Here is a 22,500-nt window from a genome sequence, read left to right on the forward strand (position 1 = left end):
CTGTGGTTATTTTAGTGTATAATTTTTCATTTCTAAATGCAGCCTTATATTTTTCTAATATGGCAGCTGAAATAAAACACAGCAAGTAGTCATCCAATCAGAAGTGATAGTCTGTGTTTGGCCCCACCTCTAAGGTAAGGGTCCTGGGCGATCTCGAAAGCCCTGCCCACCTTTGCAGGGTTCCCAGTTTGGTGATGACATATTACCATGAATGACATCAGTAGAGGTCCTCTCGTGTAAACACACCTTCCTGGTTCCAGGATAAAGTTCCTGCGGTGTGAAAGGGCCTATATATTATGCTCCAAAATAAATGCTATGTGTACAGGTGCTGTAGCTCAACAGGTTTCATCCACCATCAACCGTGCATTTCAGGTTCATTCAATTTCATTTGTGTTTGTATTTTCAGGAGGTCTTGGATTGTCCAATACCATGTATGCGCGACTAGCGGAAATTATCTCATTAGATGGCTCTATTGCAGTGACGCTTGCTGCACATCAAGCAATTGGACTGAAGGTAAACATTAAATGTTGCAAGCCCCATATTGACACTGTCACCTCATTTACAGTATGTGTATTGATTTTCTAACAGAAGTTCTATCTTTTAGGGTATACTTATAGCAGGGAATGAATCCCAGAAGAAGAAGTATCTGCCTAAATTAGCCTCAGGGGAACACATCGCAGCTTTTTGTTTGACTGAACCTGGAAGGTAAAATCGGACGGGCGCGGTTTGGAGCTGTGGGACGTACCGAAAATCCGCCCATTCGCTCCATTCGGCGCGTATAAAACAAGTCAACCTTTATTCCGTTTTATATTCTTATTCTTATATTCTATTCGTTTTATAAATCCAAAGCATTTTTTCCTGTCCCAGCACACCCTCCTGGCGCGCTCTTCAAAATAGGAGAGGTGCAAGTGGAGGAGCTTGACCGAAACAGTGAAAAATAGTGCAAATTTAAACCACCAAGATTGGCAACTTTCAGCCATCATGTGTTATAGTGTATAGTCAGACTGTTTTATGGTAGCATTACAAACACGCACTTGATGATGATGGATACCAGCAAGTCATATGTATTATACACGGGTGCATATTGTGTTCAGGATTTTGCTGTATTATATTTTTTGCAGTATCCCCAACAATTCAAAGCTGCCTGGCCCTGTTGTGAAAAAGTACTTTCCCTCCTAAACCTAATAACTGGTTAGGCTCCCCTCAGCAGCAACTGCTGAAATCCGGCATTTTCTATAAATGTCAGTGAGGGATCTCTGTGGAGGTATTTTGGCCCATTGATCCGTCTGAGAATTGTTTTAATTCAGCATCACTGAATGATTTTTTTTTTTTTTTTTGCTTTAATGTCCTTTTTAAGGTCATGCCACAGCATTTCAATTGCATAAGTACATGTGCAGACATTGACTAGGCCATTCCAAAACGTCCAAGGCTAGAAATAAGGGGTGTTGTGTGACAGTTTGTGAGTCACAATTCGCATTGTGCGTCTCAAACGTACACAATAAAACACAAAACTGCAATTGGGTGGTTTATTATATGGCAAAAGACAGTACTACCAAGTGTTACAGAAATCACTGAACTCCCGTAAAACGTTGTGATTGTTCCAAAATACTTCCACAAAAATGTGAGTGAACACCGCTACCGAGGGCTTTAGTTTTCCCTCCATTCCCCTTACATGAAAAAAATACTGTTTTTATTTACCCAAATATTTATTTTTTTAAGTACCATTTAGGGCTGTAATTTTAATACTGTGATACTGAGATATTTTTGCTCACGGATATCATATTGTCTGAATCTAATACCGGCCCATGCTCTCTGAGTACATACTTATTTCACTCTCCATTTGGTTTTGCTACATCAAATGTAAATTTGATATTTTCAGTGGAAGTGATGCAGCCTCCATTCAGATGCGAGCAACGTTGTCAGATGATGGAAAACATTACCTTCTCACTGGATCCAAGGTGAACGGATGTTCCTCAGCATGTGTTTGATGTGTTCATTATCTAACAGACAATGTCTGTCAATCAGATTTGGATTTCAAATGGCGGAATGGCTGACATCATGACTGTGTTTGCACGGACTGAGGTAGTTTTAAACGACATGAAGAAAGAGAAGATTTCTGCATTTATTGTTGAGAGAGCTTTTGGAGGCATCATTAGTGGAAAACCCGAAGACAAACTTGGCATCAGGGGCTCCAACAGTAAGACTGCTCAAGAACTTTGTTGCGGTCATGGTCAACTGTATGCTAATGTCATTTGTAATTCACCATTTTACTTGATCTTTTTTTTTCAGCTTGTGAAGTGTCATTTGACAATGTCCCAGTGCCGTTGGAAAATGTTCTCGGAGAATTAGGGGATGGATTCAAGGTAATCCTTCATCTGCCTTGTCAACGGGGTTGCTTAGTTTTATGTTGAACATTTTTTGTTTTGTTTTTACCAGATTGCCATGAATATACTCAACTCTGGAAGATTCAGCATGGGAAGTTCTTCAGCTGGAATGATAAAAAAATTGATTGGTATTACTACAAATATATTGGATACACAGGGGTACCTTGACTTATGAGCTGAAATTGTTCAGTGACAACGCTCATAACTAAAAAATGCATCTTGGCTCATAAATCATCTTTCCCTAGTTTAATCAGTGGAAGTGCCATTAATCTGTTCCAGGCCTCCAAAAAATATCCACCTGTCCATCCATCCAATCATTTTTTAATTCCACCTAAGCCTTGTCTACACATACCCGGAGGTTTTGCAAAAGGCGGCTATTAGCCTGCGGTCAGCCCTATCATCCACACGTCCCCGGAGGTTTTTTTCATTGAAAACGTAAAATTGCGGCCACAGTGGAGGTTTTCGGATATATCCGGACCCGCGTTTGACTATGGACAGTTAGACCCGGAGATTTACGCCGTCACTGTGCAACAAAAAGCTCTGACATAATTTGCGCTGCAGCCTATCCCAACCGACCTTGGGCGCGAGGTAGGGTACATCCTGGATTGGTCCCCAACCAATCATTGCACATACACTGCCCTTCATAATTATTGACACCCCTGTTTGAAGCAACACACCACTGAAAATTATTTTTCCTTCATTTTATAAGGCAGTGTGTATTGGGGCTGAACAATGAATTGCATTTGCAATATAATCGCGATTTGAGAAAGCACAATTTTGTAATCACAGAGGATGCTGTTAAATGGTCAATACTTTATTGACAGCGGAGTGGGGAGGGGGATTCACAGAATGCTAAGATGATGCTGCCAAGCTAGCTTTCATCTGCGCGAGCTTGCAACATTCTAACATGCTTGATCCTTTCCACATCACTTGTTTAAAATTACCCGCCTGTAGGAAAAAAAAATCCCCGTGTTGGTGTGTTGTGTATTTTGTGATGTTTTGGCTGCTGTCGGAGCGCTTAAGTGAGGACGTGTCCAGAGGTTATCAGATGTATGCTGCCGTTGTAAGGTTTATGTCGATTTATGTGTCTCCGAAGTTTGAGCACATACACAGAGGCAATAGAGCCACGACAAATAAAAACACATCCGTGCAAAGTTGTCAAGCAGTTAAATATTAAGATCAATTCGGCCGTAAGTTTCGAACCAAAAGACAGTCGAAAAAATGTTTAATGATGAAACGCCGCCTAGTGGTTATATCGGCTGGCGCTTGATATTATGACATTAGTGGGCGTTACTTTTCCTACTGGTTGGTGTGTATGATGTTGCTAACCAAACATTGGGTAAGCTTGAATTTTATACATGCACAGTATGTTTTATTTAGTTATCCATCCATATGATAAGTTAGAAGTGAGTTATTTAAGAAGTGCAGTCCACATTTACATATGTCTCATGAAGTGATTTGTAGGAAGTGGTAGTAGAGCCACCGGATTATTGTTTATCGGTCTGGATAAGAAGCTTTAGAAGGATTAAGAAGTGCAATCCACCTTTACATACTGTTTCATGTTTCATGAAACAAAGCGATATGTAGGAAGTGGCTAAGCTACTGATTTGTTTACATTATTGTTGTAATCTGCACTTAAGTATGTGCCTTTACATTATAGTATTTTGTCAATGTCCTGTGAAAAACAATGTCCATTTTTGTCTTTTTTAAATTTTTTAACTTAATGGGATTTCTGAAACGCAGACATGCCATTAATGTAATTTTTTTTTTTAATTACGAAAAACCCGTGTTTTTCACAGGACAATATAATAATATGATTACTTATGATTATACTTATGATTACACCACACCTATGTGGCTGAATTATATATAAAATTGTACATCAAAATATTTAGTAAGTATATACCTGGAATTGTAGTAGATAAATTGTCTTTCGTATTGATAAATGCTGAACCCATTAATGTCATTTTGGCTTCGGGACGTCTATTTATGCTACATACATGTGTAAATATGCTTCTACAGCCTTTGGTTTGTATTTGGCAGCTTTTTGGTTTTTATGTCCAAAATGAACGTTTCAGTGCCTGGAAATGACAGTTTGACCGCGTGTCGTGATCTTGATAGAGGTTACGTGTATACGGAATTAAATGTAATTTTCGGCTTCGGGACGTCTATTTATGCTAGATACATGTGTAAATATGCATCTACTGCCTTTAGTTTGTGTATTTGGCAGCTTTTTTTTTTTATGTCCAAAATGAACGTTTCAGCACCTGAAAATGATACATGTGTAAATATGAATCTACATCCTTTGGTTTGGATTTGGTAGCCATGATTCAAAGTGTGGAGCTCCAGCCGTAGGGGGCCGACTCCTCCGCCTTGGCTATTCGCCAAAAGCGCACCTTGCGCGAGCACATTTTTCGGGCGACCCGCCGAAATCCGGCTCGGAGAAAAGTGTTGAAAATTGTAATTTTCACCAACTTGAGCCACTCAGGGGACCTTGCCCACCCCAAAATGTGGTTGTAAATCCCCCGCTTTGGAGAAAATGTGTTGTTTTGTGGGTGAAAACGCCTTGTGAGGCTGCGTTGCCCCCTCTCCTGTTTGTGTCGTTTTCTTGATAGGGGTCAAGTGTACACTAAAATTAATGTAATTTTCAGCTCCAGGGTGTCAATTTATGCTAGGTACACGTGTAAATATAAATCTTCAGCCTTTGGTTTGGATTTGGTAGCCGTGATTCTAAGTGCAGAGCTCCAGCCGTAGGGGCCGACTCCTCTGTCTGGGCTATCCACCGACAGCGCACCTTGCAAGGGGCACATTTTTCGGGCGACCCGCCAAAATTCGGCTCGGAGAAAAGTATTGAAAATTTTAATTTTCATCAACTCAAGCCACTCAGGGGACCTTGCCCGCCCCCCAAATATGGTTGTAAAGCCCTCATTTCGGAGACAATTTGTTGTTTTGTGGCTTAAAATGGCTTGTGGGGCTGCGCTGTCCCCTGTCCTGTCCTGTGACACCAAGTCACAAGTCTTTTTCTTGATAGGGGTTACGTGTACACTGAAATTGTCATTTTCGGCTTCAGGGCGTCTATTTATGCTACATACATGTGTAAATATGCATCTACAGCCTTTGGTTTGGCTTTGGCAGCTTTTGGGGTTTTATGTCCAAAATGAACGTTTCAGCGCCTGAAAATGACAGTGTGGCCGCATGTCATTATCTTGATAGGAGTTACGTGTAAACTGAAATTAATGTCATTTTCGGCTTCGGGATGTCTAGTTATGCTACATGTTCTTCTGCTTGTGCTATCAATGCGCTTGCTTGGCTTGTTCTTTCATTTGCGCTGATGATGCAGCAGAAGAAACCTTTGATAATTTCGATGTCGATGTCGCCCTTGATGTCACTTTTGATAGACCAGAGTTTGACACACTATCTTCAGCAGTCACTTCATCATCAAATTTTGCAGTCTGAATCCATGTTTCCACTACACATTTTAATTCACGACATGTCATTTCCTTATTTTTAATCCAGCTTTCTTGGTCTTCTTTTATTTCACAAGGTTTGAAATATGAATGCAATTCATAGTTAATTTGATTGAATTCAGCAAACAGTTTTTTGTATTATTTTAGTTTCTTTTGTACGTCCTTTATATCAGTCACGATTTCATCTTCGTTTTGCATTTCCACTTTTATTTTACAAGATTCCCTTGTTAGCTGTCTCAGCTTTTCTGTCCGTGCATCAGTAAGGTCTTTTATTTTTTCCTTTAGTTTGTTTAGTTTGCCGTGAGCTCCCTCTTGTGGCTTGAAGGGGATATTGCACCTCCTTCTGACTTGTTCTCATTAAATTTGTCAGACGTGATTCCTTTATTGCGTCTTGAACTCCGAGCTCCTCCTTCTGACTCGATCTCACTGACGAGCATGTTGCCGCTGGCTTCCGTTGTTCATTAATTGTTTATGACGCGGCAATTGACAATTCCAGATCGTTCTTGAGTTTATTTGTGACGATTGGTCCGCTTTAGGTCCACATTAGGCAGAAAGCGTGACGTATTGCGGTCATCAATGTTGCATGCTAATTGATGTTAGCTTCATACTCTTCTTTATCGGACTTTGTTGTTTAGCTTTTTCAGTTTTCTTCACAGTTAGCGGCGTTTTCTTCTAGCCAGCTTTTGACAATTGTAATGGCAGAAATTGTGTTTTACAATTAGCTTCAATGTTGGTAGTCGAAGGTAGTTCTGACTCGTCCATAGTAGCACATCTTATCCATGATGTGAATTTCTTTGAATTACTCACACGGACTCAAAGTTCCTTTTTGTCTTCTTGTATTGAAGGTTCTGTACTCCAACAAAGTGAGCAATGTCATTCAGTACAGCAGGTGGATAACATGTACTTAGACTATGAGCACGGTCAAAAGCTGTTTGCTTCCGTGACTACCAGCACCCTGTATACTAAAACGCTGTCTGCTATGCTACTACTACTACAAGTGCATTACATCTTTATGATGACAGAAATTGAGATACTACTTTATGATGACAGAATTGATGACAGAATTAAAATAATACTTCAAAGCATTGGCTCTCACACCATTGATCGTGGGAACTCTGAGCTTTGTGTTGAATTTCTGGGAAAACCTATGGTATTCCAAAGACGACCTTGGGTTTTGGGGATGAGCCAGGCGCTTTAGGCTTTAATGGGTTAATATGGCAACCCACATCCTCCAAAATGCCAAGGAAACCGCCTCATTTACACTATTAAAGTTTATACACACTGCCTAATGGAAACAAGGAAGATTCAAGATTCATTTTGGGTGGCATGTCGCTTAAAGATGTCTTCTTAAGCTTCTTAAATAAATGCAGTTTTTGTCTCAATAATATAGGATCAAAATGTAAAAACTGAGATGTTGGTGACACCAAGCTAAACCACAACTGAAGACCCTGGAGTTCAACTGCAGAGAGTTTAACTGTCTTCATAAGAATGTGGTGAAAACTGTAATTACAAAAAATAAAGTCACTCTCTAGCACCTACTGTCGAGCCATTGCAAACACAAAGTACATCGACTTATTTTTTTACAACAATTAAACAAATATATGCATTAATATTCATACTCGTATGTGTAAAGTATTGTAAAATAGAACTTACGGCATTCCTGCTTGATAATTCAAAGTGGACGGCATTAGATAACAATTCCATACTGCTCCGTGAGCGTGTACATTTTGTTTGCTTCGAGAAAGTGAGCAAACCGGAAGTATGGCGCTGAAGACCGGAAATTACATCATCAGAAAAGTACGTCTAGCGCAGGGGTACCCACACTTTTTCAGCCTGAGAGCTACTTCTGACATGAGAGAGTCAAAATGATCTACCACCTGCTAAAAATGTAAAACACATTATGTATAAATATATTGAGAATATATGACTGCATCAACATATATAGCACAATACAACAACAAAAATGTTTTGTAATTACCTTACTCTGATGACTTGCACTGAATGGAATCAGCCAGGGACGCATAGTCCGGACAGTAGCTGCTGATAGCCAGCCTCAAGCAGATTTTCAGCAACAACAATCCGCCCATTCACTCCATTCGGCACACTATGCTAATGCTAACAATATTGCTGTCTTGGTAAAGTTCAAGAACTTTAACACAAAAAAAAAAAGCCGCTAAGTGAACAGGACGCTATGTGGCCGTGTGTGACGTAGTATGCCTGATGCAGATTGGCTGCCGCGAGGTGAAATGGCAAAAAAGTTTACTTGTTTTATATGCGCCGAATGGAGAGAATGGGTGAATTTTCGGTGCTTCGCTCCACGTCCTACCGCTCCAAACTGCGCCCACACACGCGAGCTACATTGACTCCAATTCAAACGCGTCGTCAGAAATGCTCCCAAAGCAGTTGGTGTGAACGTAGCAATACAGTAGTGAGGATGGATGATAGGCTGGCGATCTACCCACAATGCCTTTGCGATCGACCGATCGACGTAATGGGAACCCCTGGTCTACCGGTAATACGTTTTCTTAAACATAAATTAATCGTTAATAATCCTTCCAAAACTACTAGTAATCACTAAACAACAATGTTTTGACAGTATTAATTATAACCGTGAACATATTTACATTTACAAAAAGCCTTAAAGGCAACACACTCCCCACCTGGCCTAATGAAGCCACTATACTCATCAAAATATTATGCATTCAGTCCTTTTGCATGCGAAGAATAACTTCTGTGACTGGTCGGACAAAAGTTTTTACATTGCCTTGGTCCCATGCCTTTACCTCAATCTTTCTTATTCGATTGTCTTTGCCTGGGAACATAGCAGTGACCCTTGCCAGGGGCCAGCTGTTACGTGTGACTTGTTTGTCCTTAAACAGAACTAGGTCATCCACCTGTAGGTTTCTGCAAGATACAGTCCATTTCTGTCTTTGTTGCAATTTGGGCAAATACTCACGCCTCCAATGTGTCCAGAACTGATACGCAAGAGCCTGAACCTGTCTCAATTGCTTGGTGTACAGGTCTTTGTCCATGAAGTCTCCAGGTGGGGGTAAAAGGTAAGATTTCTGTGTAATTAGCATTGACGGAGATAGGATGATGGGGTTCTCTGGATCAGATGAAACTGGGAGGAGTGGCCTTGCATTAAAGATGACTGTAATCTCTGCCATGAGTGTGCATTACACTTCGTGAGTCAGTTGCACCTTGTTTTGTAGTAGCATAGAATCCAAGATTCTACGGGCAATGCCGATCAACCGCTCCCAAAATCCTCCCATGTGGGAGGCGTGTGGTAGATTGAACCTGCAATCCTGGTCGGTTAGGTATTTCTGCTGTGATTTGTCCATTCCTAGTTCCTTTGAAGTGCAAATGAAATTGGCCACGATCAGATAACAGTTTGGCAGGGCCTCTTAGTGCAAAGACGCGGCGGAGGGCGTTTATGCAGCTGGATGTGTCGAGAGACTCGATCACCTCAATATGTACAGCTGTTGAGCTCATGTAGGAAAACATGAGGGCCCACTGCTTACTTTCAGCTTGTCCGCCCCTGATGCGTCTGGTTGTTATGGACCAAGGCCCGAAGACGCTGAGGCCTACGTAAGTAAAGGGAGGACAGACTTTAAGGCGCTTTAAGATCCCGCCATGTGTTGGTGTTCTTGCCTTTGTGATTATGTCAAAGTATCCTTGAGCAAGATACTGAACCCTCAGTTGAACCAGATCCTGTGTCATCAGTAGGTGAATGAGGAGACAGTGTGAAAGGGCTTTGGGTACCTCAAAGGCAGAAAACCGCTATACAAGTGAAAACCCATTTACTCAGTCAGATGCATAAAATTAGGTGTTTTTAGGTGTCAAGAACATGCCTGTCGACATGTTGCTGCACCCTCTGTTCAAGTATCCACTGATTAAAGAGTTTTAATCACCACCTCATCAACCTGCTAGTTCTCTTAAGTCCTCTATTGCCTTTTGCATTGTGTGTTAGCATTTAGGCCGGGAGCGCATAACCGCGTTTCTACCACTAAAGCAGAGAGCGCTGTTGCGTGTTTCTACCTTTAGAGTCGGGAAAGCGTGCATGTCATTTTCTTTTTTTTAAGATATATGTCTATAGACAATGAAGATATCGGCTGCTCTGTAACAGAATAGAGGATGGTAATTACCACTCAATTTTTTAAAATTAAAAATAGTGCTTCTCTTGCACTTTATTTTTACATTTTTGATTGAACAGTAAATAAAATAAATTCAAGCCTGTTTGAAAGCCACATGTCTAAGATCTCAAATTCTTTTGGAATTATGTTTGTATCTGCTACAGGGGCTGAGATTTATTTTGTAGGTGTTGAATTTCCAGGAAGTCGCCCTTAGGTTTTAGAGAGATGTTTCGCCAGGTGCTATATTGGCCTTTATGGGTTATGCTAGTGTTTAGTATATTATGTGGTTTGATTAGATACACAATGTCTAACAATTTTTTTGAAAAATGTTTAAGCGCTAACTGGGGATGTCCAAAACACCCGAAATCCTTTATTTGGCCTTGTTGTTTTGAGGTTTTTGGTGCTCTTATTTCAAATTGTAATCATTACTCAAGATGGAAAAAAAAGACGAAGTACCTGCTCGTACGTTAATAAAAAATCGCAAGATGGGCACTTGAAAGTCATGGTACCACTGTATTTACTAAAGGCATCAATAAAGTTTCAAAAAAATGACCATGAATGTATGTATCTTTCTCTTTAGAATTGACCTCTGAATATGCCACAACAAGGAAGCAGTTTAACAAACGCTTAAGTGAATTTGGTATGATACAGGTATAGTCCTCAACACCAAAAACAGGTGAATGATCATTACCATCCAGTCTAACCAGTTTTGTTTTGTATTTGCCTTGTTAATCCAGGAGAAATTTGCCCTCATGGCCCTTAACGCCTTTGTGATGGAGAGCATGGCATACTTGACATCAGGAATGATGGACAGACCTGGGCTACCAGATTGTTCTTTAGAGGCTGCTGTGGTCAAGGTTAGAGACATTTGTCTTTGTAAAGTTTTGTGCTAAATCACTCTATTGAGGAGCAGGGCACGCAGACGTTCACGGGCCAACTGTGAAACATAGCTTTCGGGGTGCCTTAAAGCCAGAACTTTGCTCCTAAGCCACAAGGTACAGTTCACCTTTTTTGAGAAACAATACCTTTGAACAAACAAGCTGATTGCAGTTCCACTGCAACAAAACTTGATGAATTTGCCAGGACCACATCATTTGCAAATAGCAAAGTTGAGATCATCAGTCCACCTGTTTGCACAATATCTTTGCTGCACCCATACATTTCTACTCTCACAGAATGATCATCAAGGGGGACCAACACCAGCCTTAAGGGAGTTTGAGGCTGACTCTGAAACAGCCACTTAACAAGCCAAGCTCCTACTTGTATAATGAAAAGATGGCGGCAGTCCCCAATGCAGCGGCTGCTCACAATCCCAGTATTAAGTCCCGTTACTATGACTTTGAAGCCGACTGCCATCTCCATATTGAAAAGTACTCTTGGCAGGCTCCTGTGAATGGAGAGTCAGCTGCAACTGGAAGCTTTGCTCGCCAAAACAAAAGCGGTTTAAACGTGCCGGATGGCAAACTCATGTAAAGGCTAGCAGGCCACCGATACCATCACTTAGGGCTGAACAATTTATTTATTTTGGGACCTCTACCGTGATCTCAGACAATGCGATTTTGAGTTCGTCAAATCTGTGTTTTATCCCTCACGCTCACCATCAGCGACATGCTATTGTGGGCAGGTCACACTAACCAGCGCCAAACTGGTTAAAGAAAAACAAAAACTGTTGTGTCTACGTCACGCCATCTCCCATACTCCCGGAAGTCGTTTCATTCGCGGCTGCTTGAATGATAAGCGCTAAACTAGCTTGTGCCATAGCAGCACAGACTGTATTTATATAATATTGTCGCTGTCCTGTGAAAAACACTTTTGTCCAATTTTGGAAAAATGTTAAATTTTTTCATGTTAATGCGATGTCTGTAATGCGGAAACACCATTCACATAGAAATAGAAAATAGAAAATTATAAAAACAGACAAGTGTTTTTCACAGGACAGCGACAATATGTAAGTCCGTGCATAGCAGCAGCAACGACCTGTGTGCTGCGGATCCTCCCCTCTGTGGTGACAAATACATGACCCCACTAACAAGTAGCATTTTCACTGAGATGGCAAACTTAACTTAGCCCATTACACTGAAAAAACACGCCTCCTTAAAAGTAGATAAAATACACTTTTTAGTGTAAATTTACCAGAAACAAATGAAATTACCGGCCAATGCAGCAAAACATTTTACTAATCTAGATTTCTTGAAATAAGAACAATATCTAGAACTATATCAAGCTTAAAATAAGCTTGACCCACTTATTCTAAGCAACAAATCAGGGAAATTTAATCTTTAAAAAAGCTTAAAGCACTCATTCTAAGCAACAAAACAAGTCAATTAAATCTTATAATCAGCTTTAAACACTCATTTTAATACAGCTATTTAGACGAGAATAAGATCAAAACACATATTTTAAGCAACAAATCAAGGGAACTGTAATGTAAAATTAAGGTTAACACACTCATTCTAAGCAACAAAACATCCATCCATCCATTATCTGTACCGCTTCTCCTCACAAGGGTCGCGGGGTGTGCTGGAGCCTATCCCAGCTGTCTTTGGGCAGTAGGCGGGGGACACCCTGAACTGGTTGCCAGCCAATCGCAGGGCACACAGAGACAAACATCCGCACTCACAATCACACCTAGGGGCAATTTAGAGTATCCAATCAACTTACCATGCATGTTTTTGGGATGTGGGAGGAAACCTGAGTGCCCGGAGAAAACCCACGCAGGCACGGGGAGAACATGCAAACTCCACACAGGGAGGCCGGAGCCAGGATCGAACCCACGACCTCTGAACTGTGAGGCGGACGTGCTAACCAGTCGACCACCGTGCCGCCGCAACAAAACATGTGAAAGCAATAAATTAACACAAAATACCATATACGATAGACACCGGAAAACAGCCGAAAACTCAAGTCTAATGTAGAATCAAAGGCCAGAGAATAGAAATGTGTCTTCAACCGGGTTTTAAAAATAGACAGAGATGGGGCTTGCCTAACTTTTAATGGAAGGTCATTCCAAAGGGAAGGACCAGCAACAGAAAAGGCCTGATCCCCTCTGAGGCACCGCTAAGTCCTCTGTACCTCGAGCAGCACCTGGTCCACAGACCTGAGGCTCCGGGAACGTGCATAGGAGTGGAGGAGCTTGGAGAGTTTTTTTTGATTTATTGAAATATTTATTGACAACAAAGCATATATCAAAGTATACTTTGGAATATTTGCTGCCAAAGGGATAAAAACACAATAAAGCCGTTGGCTTATTTCCATTGTGGTCCGTTGAGTATGTGTGCGCTTGACCAAATGCTTGCATGTCCATGTATGTATGTATGTGCAAGATTTATATGAAGGGAATGTGTGGATGTGCCTCCACACAGGAAAATAGCATGAAGGAATAAAATCAAAATACAATTTCAACTAGAGCTGCAAGCAGCTATAAATGGCCCTCGCAGCCCTGGTAACGTTGGGGTACCGGCACGTCGGGATGCTCGCACATCGGAACTGAATAATCAAAATTATTAAGTGAATCAAGTTAGAGCAGCTTTTGTAGTCAAGGTGAGTCCAAACTTTAAACTAAATGCAAAATGGTGGACTTCCTCTTACGTTTTGCATATGGCACCAAGAGGCTTTTTTTATAGTTCTCTTTCTGTTTTATATCCTATTAAATTTTCGTAGATGTAGGTAAAGCATGCAACCAGGGCCACTATTTATAAATTTTCTAGGGGGCGGTAGCGAGCCATCTTTTAAAGATTGCACAATTGAATACTTAATTATTGATTAATTTACCAAGCCTTGTATGTGTGCAAATTTTCATGAGTTTTTGTGCATGTTTACATTGTCAAAATCAGCATTGTGTTATTGGTAAACTGGGCGTTAAAATGGCAACAGCTTTTTGCGAAAAATCTCAAACTTAGTGTTTTAACATCATGAAGGCCTAAACACTCTTCCGAGCAATTATGAAGGAGATCTGGCAAACCTGCCAAGAGAGAAACATGAAATAATAAAAGATAAGATAAGAATGCCTTTATTGATCCCACAGTGGGGAAATTTTCATTGTTACAGCAGCAAAGATATAGGTCACACAGGGACGGCGGCATAATGTGGCCATTAATGTACAACATTGACGGCAAACATTTAGGATCAAACCTATGTAAATATACGCAGTAACATGTGTATATACACATGTATATACACACACCAACCTACATCTACATAAAAAATATGAGGAACACTCATTTTGGCCTGTACATAGTACAGAGGAAAAATACTCTAGGTAAGTGACAGTGCTGCAGTGCTGTAGTGAAATGTAAGGGACAGCATTGGATAAAAATAAAACTAGACTAACAGTAGTGGGGAATGTTGAGTATTGCACGGTATTACAGTAGTGGGGAATATTGGGTATTGCACGATATGAGCTCAGGTGCAGGACTGCACAATTGCACTAATGTCCGCCAGTTTGTAGAGACTACACAATGTTCTTGTTAAAGAGTCTGACAGCAGCAGGCAAGAAGGAACGGCGGAATCTCTCCTTTGCACAGCGAGGGCGTAACAGTCTGTCACTGAAGGAGCTGTGGAGTGCTGTTAGGGTGCCCTGGAGGGGGTGGTCCGGGTTGTCCAGCATTGATGACAGCTTGGCCAACATCCTCCTGTCCCCCACCGAGTCCACAGAGTCCAGGGAGCAGCCCAGGACAGAGCCGGCCCTCCTGACCAGTTTGTCCAGCAGCTTCTTGTCCCGGGCCGAGACGCCGCCTGCCCAGGTGACCACTCCCTGGAAGATGACCGATGCAACCACCGAGTCATAAAAGTTCCTGAGGAGTGTCCCCTGAACCCCAAAAGACCTCAGTCTCCTGAGTAGGAAGAGTCTGCTCTGACTCTTCCTTTAGAGGGCGTCTGTGTTGTCGCTCCAGTCCAGTTTATTGTTCAGATGAACACCCAGGTACTTGTAAGTTGAGACTCTGTCAACATCTGTTACCCGGATAGTCACTGGTGCAGGTGAAGAGTGCTGGCGCCTACCGAAATCCACCACCATTTCTTTGGATTTCCCCGCATTGATCAGGAGGCGGTTCTGCTGGCACCAGTCCACAAAACCCTGAGTAAGTTCTCTGTACTCCCGATCATCTCCGCCTGTGATGAGGCCGACAACCGCAGAGTCGTCAGAGAACTTCTGCAGGTGACAGGTAGGGGTGTTGTAGTTGAAGTCCGAGCTGTAGAGGGTGAACAGGAAGGGAGCCAAGACAGTTCCCTGTGGGGCCCCCGTGCTACAGAGGAGCACGTCAGACACACAGCCCTGTGTCCTCACATACTGTGGCCGGTTTGTGAGGTAGTCCTGGATCCATGTGGTGAGGTGGTGGGCCACCCCCGCCCGCTCCATCTTGTCTCCCAATAGGGTGGGCTGGATGGTGTTGAAAGCACTGGAGAAATCAAAGAACATGATCCTCACAGTGCTGCCCGCCTTCTCCAGGTGGGAGAGTGAAGTGTGGAGGAGGTAGATGATGGCATCATCCACACTGATGCCAGGCTGATATGCGAACTGGAGTGGGTCCACTGAGGAGCTCACCAGGGGGCGCAGGTGGACAAGGACCAGTCTATCCAGGGTCTTCATCAGGTGGGACGTCAGCGCCACTGGTCTGAAGCTATTGAGCTCCTTCGGGTGGGGGGTCTTTGGCACCGGGACCAGGCAGGATGTTTTCCATAGCTGGGGGGACCCTGCCCAGCTTCAGGCTCAGGTTGAACATGTGCTGGACAATTCCACACAGCTGGTCTGCGCAGGATTTGAGGAGCTGGGGGCTGATGCCATCTGGACCCGCTGCCTTCCTCGCCTTCATCTTCTTCAGCTGGTTCCTCACCTGAGATGTTGTGAAGGCCAAGGCTGGGCAGGAGGGAGTGTTGGCTATCTGGTGTAGCTGGGAGCTGGAGACTGTGGAGAAAAGGGGGGAAGGGGTGACACGCCCAGCAGGAGGAGTAGGTGGAGGCTGCAGCAGGAGAGACTGAGTGGAGGCAGGCATCTGATCGAACCTATTGAAAACGAGGTTCAGCTCATTTGCCCACTCCAGGTCCCCCCCGTCCGGGTCTTGGGTTGTCTGTGGCCTGAGATGGTCTTCAGGCCCCTCCAGACTCCCCTGGCGTTATTCTGCAGCAGCTGCTCCTCCATCCTCTTCCTGTAGGACCTTTTCCCCTCTCTGATCCTCCTCCTCAGCTGGCGCTGCACAGTCTTCCGCTCCTCTATGTTGCCTGATGCAAAAGTCCTCCTCTTCTCCTTCAGGAGAGCTTTTATGTCTGGTGTGATCCAGGGTTTGATGTTGGAGAAACACCTTACTGTCCTGGTGGGTATGGTGTTCTCCATGCAGAAATATATATAGTCTGTAACAGTGTCCGTTAGACTACTAATGTCTTCGCCATGAGCATCGCTGAATACTTCCCACACAGTTGTGCTGAAGCAGTACTTTAAGGCCTTCTCGGCCTCTCCAGACCATCTCTGAACCGTGCGGGTCACAATTGGCTGCCTGCGGACCAGAGGTTTGTACACAGAGTGGAGAGCCACCAGGTTGTGATCAGCTTTGCCCAGCGGGGGGAGGGGCAGTGATGTGTATGCCTCCTTGGTGTTGGCATAGAAAAGGTCCAGTGTTTTATTGTCTCTGGTGTGGCAGGTGACATACTGTGTGAATGAAGGCAGAGAGGAGGAAGGGGAGGCATGATTGAAGTCACCAGAGATGAGTATCAGGACATTTGGGTGCTGTGTTTGTAGCCTGCTCACTGCTGCAGTCAAGACATCACAGGCTGTGTCGCTGCTGGCAGCTGGTGGGACGTAGACGGTCACCGCGATCACGTGCCTAAACTCTCGCGGGATGTAGAAGGGCCTCATGCCAACAGTTAGCAGCTCAATATCCCTGCTGCAAAGCTGCTCCTTAATGGTGATGTGCCCAGGATTACACCATCTATCGTTCACAAATACAGCCAGCCCTCCTCCTTTCCTCTTTCCATTCTCCAGCGTCCTGTCCGCGCGTATGATTTGGAAGTCGTCCAATTCTACGACCGCGTTCGGCGTTAGCGCTGTTAGCCACGACTTCGTGAATAGCATCAGGCTAGTCTCCCGGAAGTCCCTCTCGTGCCGGGTAAGCGCCGCTAGCTCGTCCATCTTATTGGGGAGCTATCTAACATTCCCCATGATAACAGACAGGAGGACGGGATGGTATCGTCTCCTCCTTTCCCGGCGTTTAACCCCCGCACGAGATCCCCGTCTCTTCCTCCTCAGCTCACGGGGGATATCGGGTCTCGCCCCGGGAGCCGGCGCAGGGTTAGCACGGAGTGCTAACAGCTGATTCCGGCTGTAAACAATGGGGGCTCGGCTCCGAGCCAAGTCACCGGACATGATCGCGCTAAAAATAGCCACCAGTAGCAGCAAGAGTACCGCAGTTTGGGAGCCCATTGCTACGCAAGTTACGACTATTATGAAAATTATTACTATTATAAATTATGAAAAAGGTATGAGGTAGAGTAATATTAAAGAACAAAAACACACGAAATGGCTCACCGATGAGCCGGAGCTACTGTAGCGGGCTGCCACTCACGCGGCGCCAGAAACATGTACTTTATTTAGCCAGTAGGTGGCGCTCCCACTACAATGAAAAATTAGTTCGTCGATGTCTTCAGGTGTAGACTCTCATCCAATGTGTGAAATTTTGACAAGATCTTATCATGTGGATCACATTACAGCTGCTTTTAAAGTCAATGTGATGCCGAATTGTAAATTAAATTCAAAATGACGAACTTCCTGTTAGGGGTAGCACATGGCTCCAAGAGACTTTTTTGTCGGTCTATATACCACGAAATCTTCGTAGATATAGGTGAAACGTACAACTGGGGCTGATTTTTTTTTTTTTAATTCTAGGGGGCGCTAAGCGAGCCATTTAAAAAAGAATTGCGGTGTAAAACAAAAAAAAAGATGATTTAACCACGCCTGATGTGTGTGCAAAGTTTCATGAGATTTCATGCATTTTTAGACCGTCAAAATCAGCGTGGTTTTATTTGCGAACAGCCCGTTGCCATGGCGACAGCTTTTAACGAAAAATCACAAATATCGTAATTTAACATCAGGAATGTTTATAGAGTCTTCCGAGCAATTCTGAGGTCAACCTGGTTAAAACGTCCTAAACACTCTTATGAGCAAAGGATTTTTAAAAATTTGTAGGGGGCGCTAGTGACCCATTTTTTTTTACAAATTGTGCAAAAAAATAAAAAAATATTGATGATTTTGTCAGGCCTGACGTATGTGCAAAGTTTCGTGAGATTATGAGCATGTTCAGACCCTCAAACTGAGCGTTGTTTTTTTTTGGCGAACTGGGTGTTGCCATGGCAACAGCTTTTCACGAAAATCACAAATTTCGTATTTTAATATTAGGAAGTCCTAAACACTCTTCCGAGCAAAGATGAGGTGGACCCAGTTAACCTGCTATGATAAAAACATCATCTTCAACCACTAGGTGGCGCTACCACTATTATGAAAGATAAGATCGTAGATGTCTTCAGCCCATGGCTATCATCAAATATGTAACATTTCGAGAAGATTGGGTGATCTGAGTCAAGTTAAAACAGCATTTATTGTCACGTATAATGAGACTTTGCGGCACCTTCAAGGCCACGCCCTTTGTCGAAAAGTCACAATACTCGCGTAGCGCAAGATCAACGTCTTCAAGTCGGATTCGTTTAATGGTCGGAATTGAATAATCAAAATTAGCACGTGGATCAAGTTACAGCAGCTTTTGTAGTCAGGGTGAGTCCAAAATTTAAAGTAAATTCAAAATGGCGGACTTCCTCTTAGGTTTAGCATATGGTACCAAGAGGCTTTTTTGTAGTTGTCTTTCAGTTTTATACACTATAAAATTTTCGTAGATGTAGGTGAACCGTGCAACCGGGTACAATATTTAACATTTTTCTAGGGGGCTGTAGCGAGCCATCTTTAAAAGATTGCCCAATTGAATAATTAATTATTGATTAATTTACCAAGCCTTCTATGTGTGCAAAGTTTTGTGAGATTTCACGCATGTTTAGCCCGTCAAAATCAGCGTAGTTTTATTTGCCAACAGCCGGTAGCCATGGCTACAGCTTTTAATGAAAAATCACAAATATCGTATTTTAACCACAGGAAGTCTTTCGAGCAATTATGAGGTCGACCTGGTTAACTTGCGTGAAGAAAAAGATCAAAGAATAGAACATGCACTTCCTTTCGCCAGTTGGTGGCGCTACCAATACGATGAAAAATAAGTTTTGAGATGTCTTCCGTATTCGACTTTTATCAAATGTCAGTAACTTTTTAGAAGAAATTATCATGTGGGTCAAGTTCCCTCAGCTATTGTAATCAAAGCAAATTCATACTTTACACTTAATTCAAAATGGCCAACTTCCTGTTTTGTTTAGCATATGGCTCAAAGAGACTTTTTCGTAGGACTTGAACTGTTACATATACCACCAATTTTTTGTCAATCTACGTAAAAAGTACAACCGGGGCTGAATTTTTTTTAAGTTTCTTGGGGGCGCTAGTGAGACATTTTTTACACATTTTGCAAAAAAAAATAAATTATATATATATATTGATGATTTTGCCAGGCCTGACGTATGTTTTGTGAGATTTTGACCATGTTTAGACCCTCAAAATGAGCGTTGTTTTTTTGGGCGAACTGGGTGTTGCCATGGCAACAGCTTTTCACGAAAAATCACAAATTTCCTATTTTAATATTAGGAAGTCCTAAACACTCTTCCGAGCAAAGATGAGGTGGACCCGGTTAACCTGCTAGGATAAAAACATCAAAGAAAAAAAACATGTATTTCCTTCAGCCACGCTACCACTACGATGAAAAATAAGTTTGTAGATGTCTTCAGCCTTTGGCTATCATCTAATATGAAAAAATTCTAGAAGTTTGGATGATCTGAGTTAAGTTAAAACTGTATTTATTGTCACATTGAATAATCAGACTTTGCGGCACCGTCAAGGCCACGCCCTTCACCGAAAAGTCACAATATTCGGCGTAGAGGAAGATCAATGTCTTGAGGCTTTTCTGATAAAATTTTCAGTCAGATTCGTTCAACAGGCTCCGTGTAGTAAATAGAAATGTAAAAAACGACAATTTTTGTCACCATCAGGTAGTGCTATATGTATATCGGAATGTTATTATATAGATGTCTTCAGGTCGCGCCTCTTTACGTACAGTAGGGGATTTTTTGGAGCATGTGCAGGGGAGTTATTAAGGTTTTTTTCCTGCGAAGGAAAACATTTACGCCAAATTTGAGGCCCCGCCCCCGTCGTATAGTTTATCGAAAAAAAATTGTCCCAGTTGTTGCCCCAGGTCTTAAGATGATATATCCGAAGTTTGAAGTCAATTGGAATAATCCTCTGGGACATGGGTGCAAAAGTATGCACGCTGAAACGTGCAAAAATGGTCCAAAATTGGGCATTCAAAAATTCATAGCTCACTTCCTGTACACTTTAGACTATGGCTGCAATTACCTTTTTTGTACGTCTCGGGGCGCTACACGTGCCTGCCAATTTCCGTTGGGTTAGGTCAAACGGGCTGCAATTCGATTTTGTTTTCCTACTCTAGGTGGCGCTACAGAGCCATTTTGCTTGCGATGTTTACGGCGACTTTAAAATATCAAATTTTTCGCCAGGCCTGATGAGACTGCAAAGTTTGGTGAGTTTTCATGCATTTTTAGGGATTCAAAAATGCGATTATTTGATCAGAAAAAAAACAAATAATAATAATATTTTCTACAAAAAATAGGGACCTCGCAGCGGTCGCTGCTTGGGCCCTAATTACAATATACAGTTTAGATAAGAAAATAAAAACATGTACAATGTATATGATAACATCAAATTCTGACCAACATATGCACATTTATTTAAATGGCTGTCAAACTATTCCTTGACTCGGTTCCCCTTAGTCATCTCTTTATGGCAGTTTTGAAGGCGATAAGGAAACTTCACGTATTAGGGCAGACCATTCCAAGCCACATATGCTGTATATCTGAAAGTGTTTGGACCCATGTTTCTTTTAAATCTGACCGGGACTAAATTGAAAGATCTTCCCCCTGTGACATGATCATGAACATCACTCACTTTGGTAAAATAATTATTCAAGTCTACTGGGGCAACAATTTAAAATTCTATAGACCATACACACTTTGAGTAGAGTCACTCCCTCCTCTACTTGGAGCCACCCCAGTCTATCAAAATGTTCAGGGAGGAGGTGAGTTCTGGGGTGCAAGTGAAGGATTATTCTGACCAATTTGTTCTGAGCAGACTGAAGTCTAGTTTTTAGTATTTTGGGGATAGCAGAGTACCAGGAAGAACACACAATCAAAAAAAAAGGTAAGCCGGGGCGAGGCCATTTAAAGAAAACATTTGCTTATCAAGTCAGAAACACAGGAACACTGTGAATAAAGATAACAGGTATAGAAAAAGTGAAGTAACAATAAATAAAATAATTACCCTGTTTGTTTTTTTTTCTGTGGTAACTTCAGTTCTTAAATTTGGAGGCGAACTTATCTCTGATGTGTTGGTCGAGGCAAGGGGTGGAAGTCTCAACCATGGACACTGCTCCGCACCAAGCACGTTGCGTTGTTGTTTTTTTTTTTAATTGGAAGGGAATTTACTGTTGCTCCAAGCGTACGCGGCTGGCTTTTGTTTACATAACTTGCAGGAGAAATGTCACATGCACCAGTCAGCCAATCATCAGTGCATTTCTCCAGGCGTGTCAAATTATCACATGGGCTACGCAGCCAGTCGGGTGCCTGTATTGCGAATCAAGAAATGAGGTGATGAAAGCCCATACTGGCAAGTAAGATTAGAAGAATGGCTCATTATTTTGCAGCGAAACAAGACCAGGACGATAGCAAGCAACTTATACAGCACCATTCTGTGTTCCCACCCCTCACCACATACACAATAATGAGGTTGACAGCGCACTGCACGCAGCTAAGCTCATTTTGGAAAAGGGCTTTAGGAGCCGCATAAAACCAGCCAAAGAGCCGCATGCGGCTCACGAGCCACGGGTTGGCCAGGCCTGCCCTACAAAATTACAGTTCCAGTCTACACCATGAGGAATCTGTAGCTTCGACTCTGCCTAGCTCATGTGACAATTTGTGACCTAACGGTCTTAACTGATGTGTGCCAAGGGTGTCATAGAGAAGGGAAGCCAAATGAAAGCAAGAGAAAGGTCACAATAAGGGCAAAATAAGTCACCTATTTAATCATATACGCCAAAAAAGGCCTAATCTAACACTCAGCTTCTCTTGTTGAAATTAAATTAAATTCTGCTTCCGGAGTAGAATTCAATCGATTTTAGCCCCGAATCTCCCCTCCCGACAATCTCGTAATGTCTATACAGATCATTTTAGCAGATAATCCTGTCATGTGGTGTGCTCAGCCTGATCTAGGCCACTCGGAAGGACGTCCGACTTCAAATCGGGAATGTTCAACATGTTGAATTTCTTTTGCCCAACTTCGCACCACGTTTTGCCCCGAGGACAAACGAGTAC

At 42.5% G+C, this 22,500-nt stretch overlaps 1 protein-coding gene across 9 annotated transcripts in view; it reads left to right on the forward strand.

Moving 5' to 3' along the window:
- The window catches only part of acad9 (acyl-CoA dehydrogenase family, member 9), a 173,588-nt gene that overhangs the window by 54,547 nt on the left and 96,541 nt on the right, over positions 1-22,500 (forward strand). For all 9 annotated transcript variants that reach the window (XR_015088071.1, XR_015088070.1, XR_015088069.1 and 6 more), the window contains 8 exons: positions 407-513; positions 605-705; positions 1,880-1,958; positions 2,026-2,197; positions 2,290-2,363; positions 2,437-2,512; positions 10,565-10,635; positions 10,722-10,841. Coding sequence is in view for 6 of the 9 variants with exons in the window: in XM_086040012.1 (XP_085896138.1) it covers positions 407-513; positions 605-705; positions 1,880-1,958; positions 2,026-2,197; positions 2,290-2,363; positions 2,437-2,512; positions 10,565-10,635; positions 10,722-10,841 (800 nt within the window). In the remaining 3 variants the exon portion in view is untranslated. The remainder of the gene's footprint in view (positions 1-406; positions 514-604; positions 706-1,879; positions 1,959-2,025; positions 2,198-2,289; positions 2,364-2,436; positions 2,513-10,564; positions 10,636-10,721; positions 10,842-22,500) is intronic.

This window comes from Filicampus tigris, chromosome 9, assembly GCF_054856515.1.
Source record: "Filicampus tigris isolate MCC_2025a chromosome 9, RoL_Ftig_1.0, whole genome shotgun sequence".
In the NCBI taxonomy this organism is placed as follows: Eukaryota; Metazoa; Chordata; class Actinopteri; order Syngnathiformes; family Syngnathidae; genus Filicampus; species Filicampus tigris.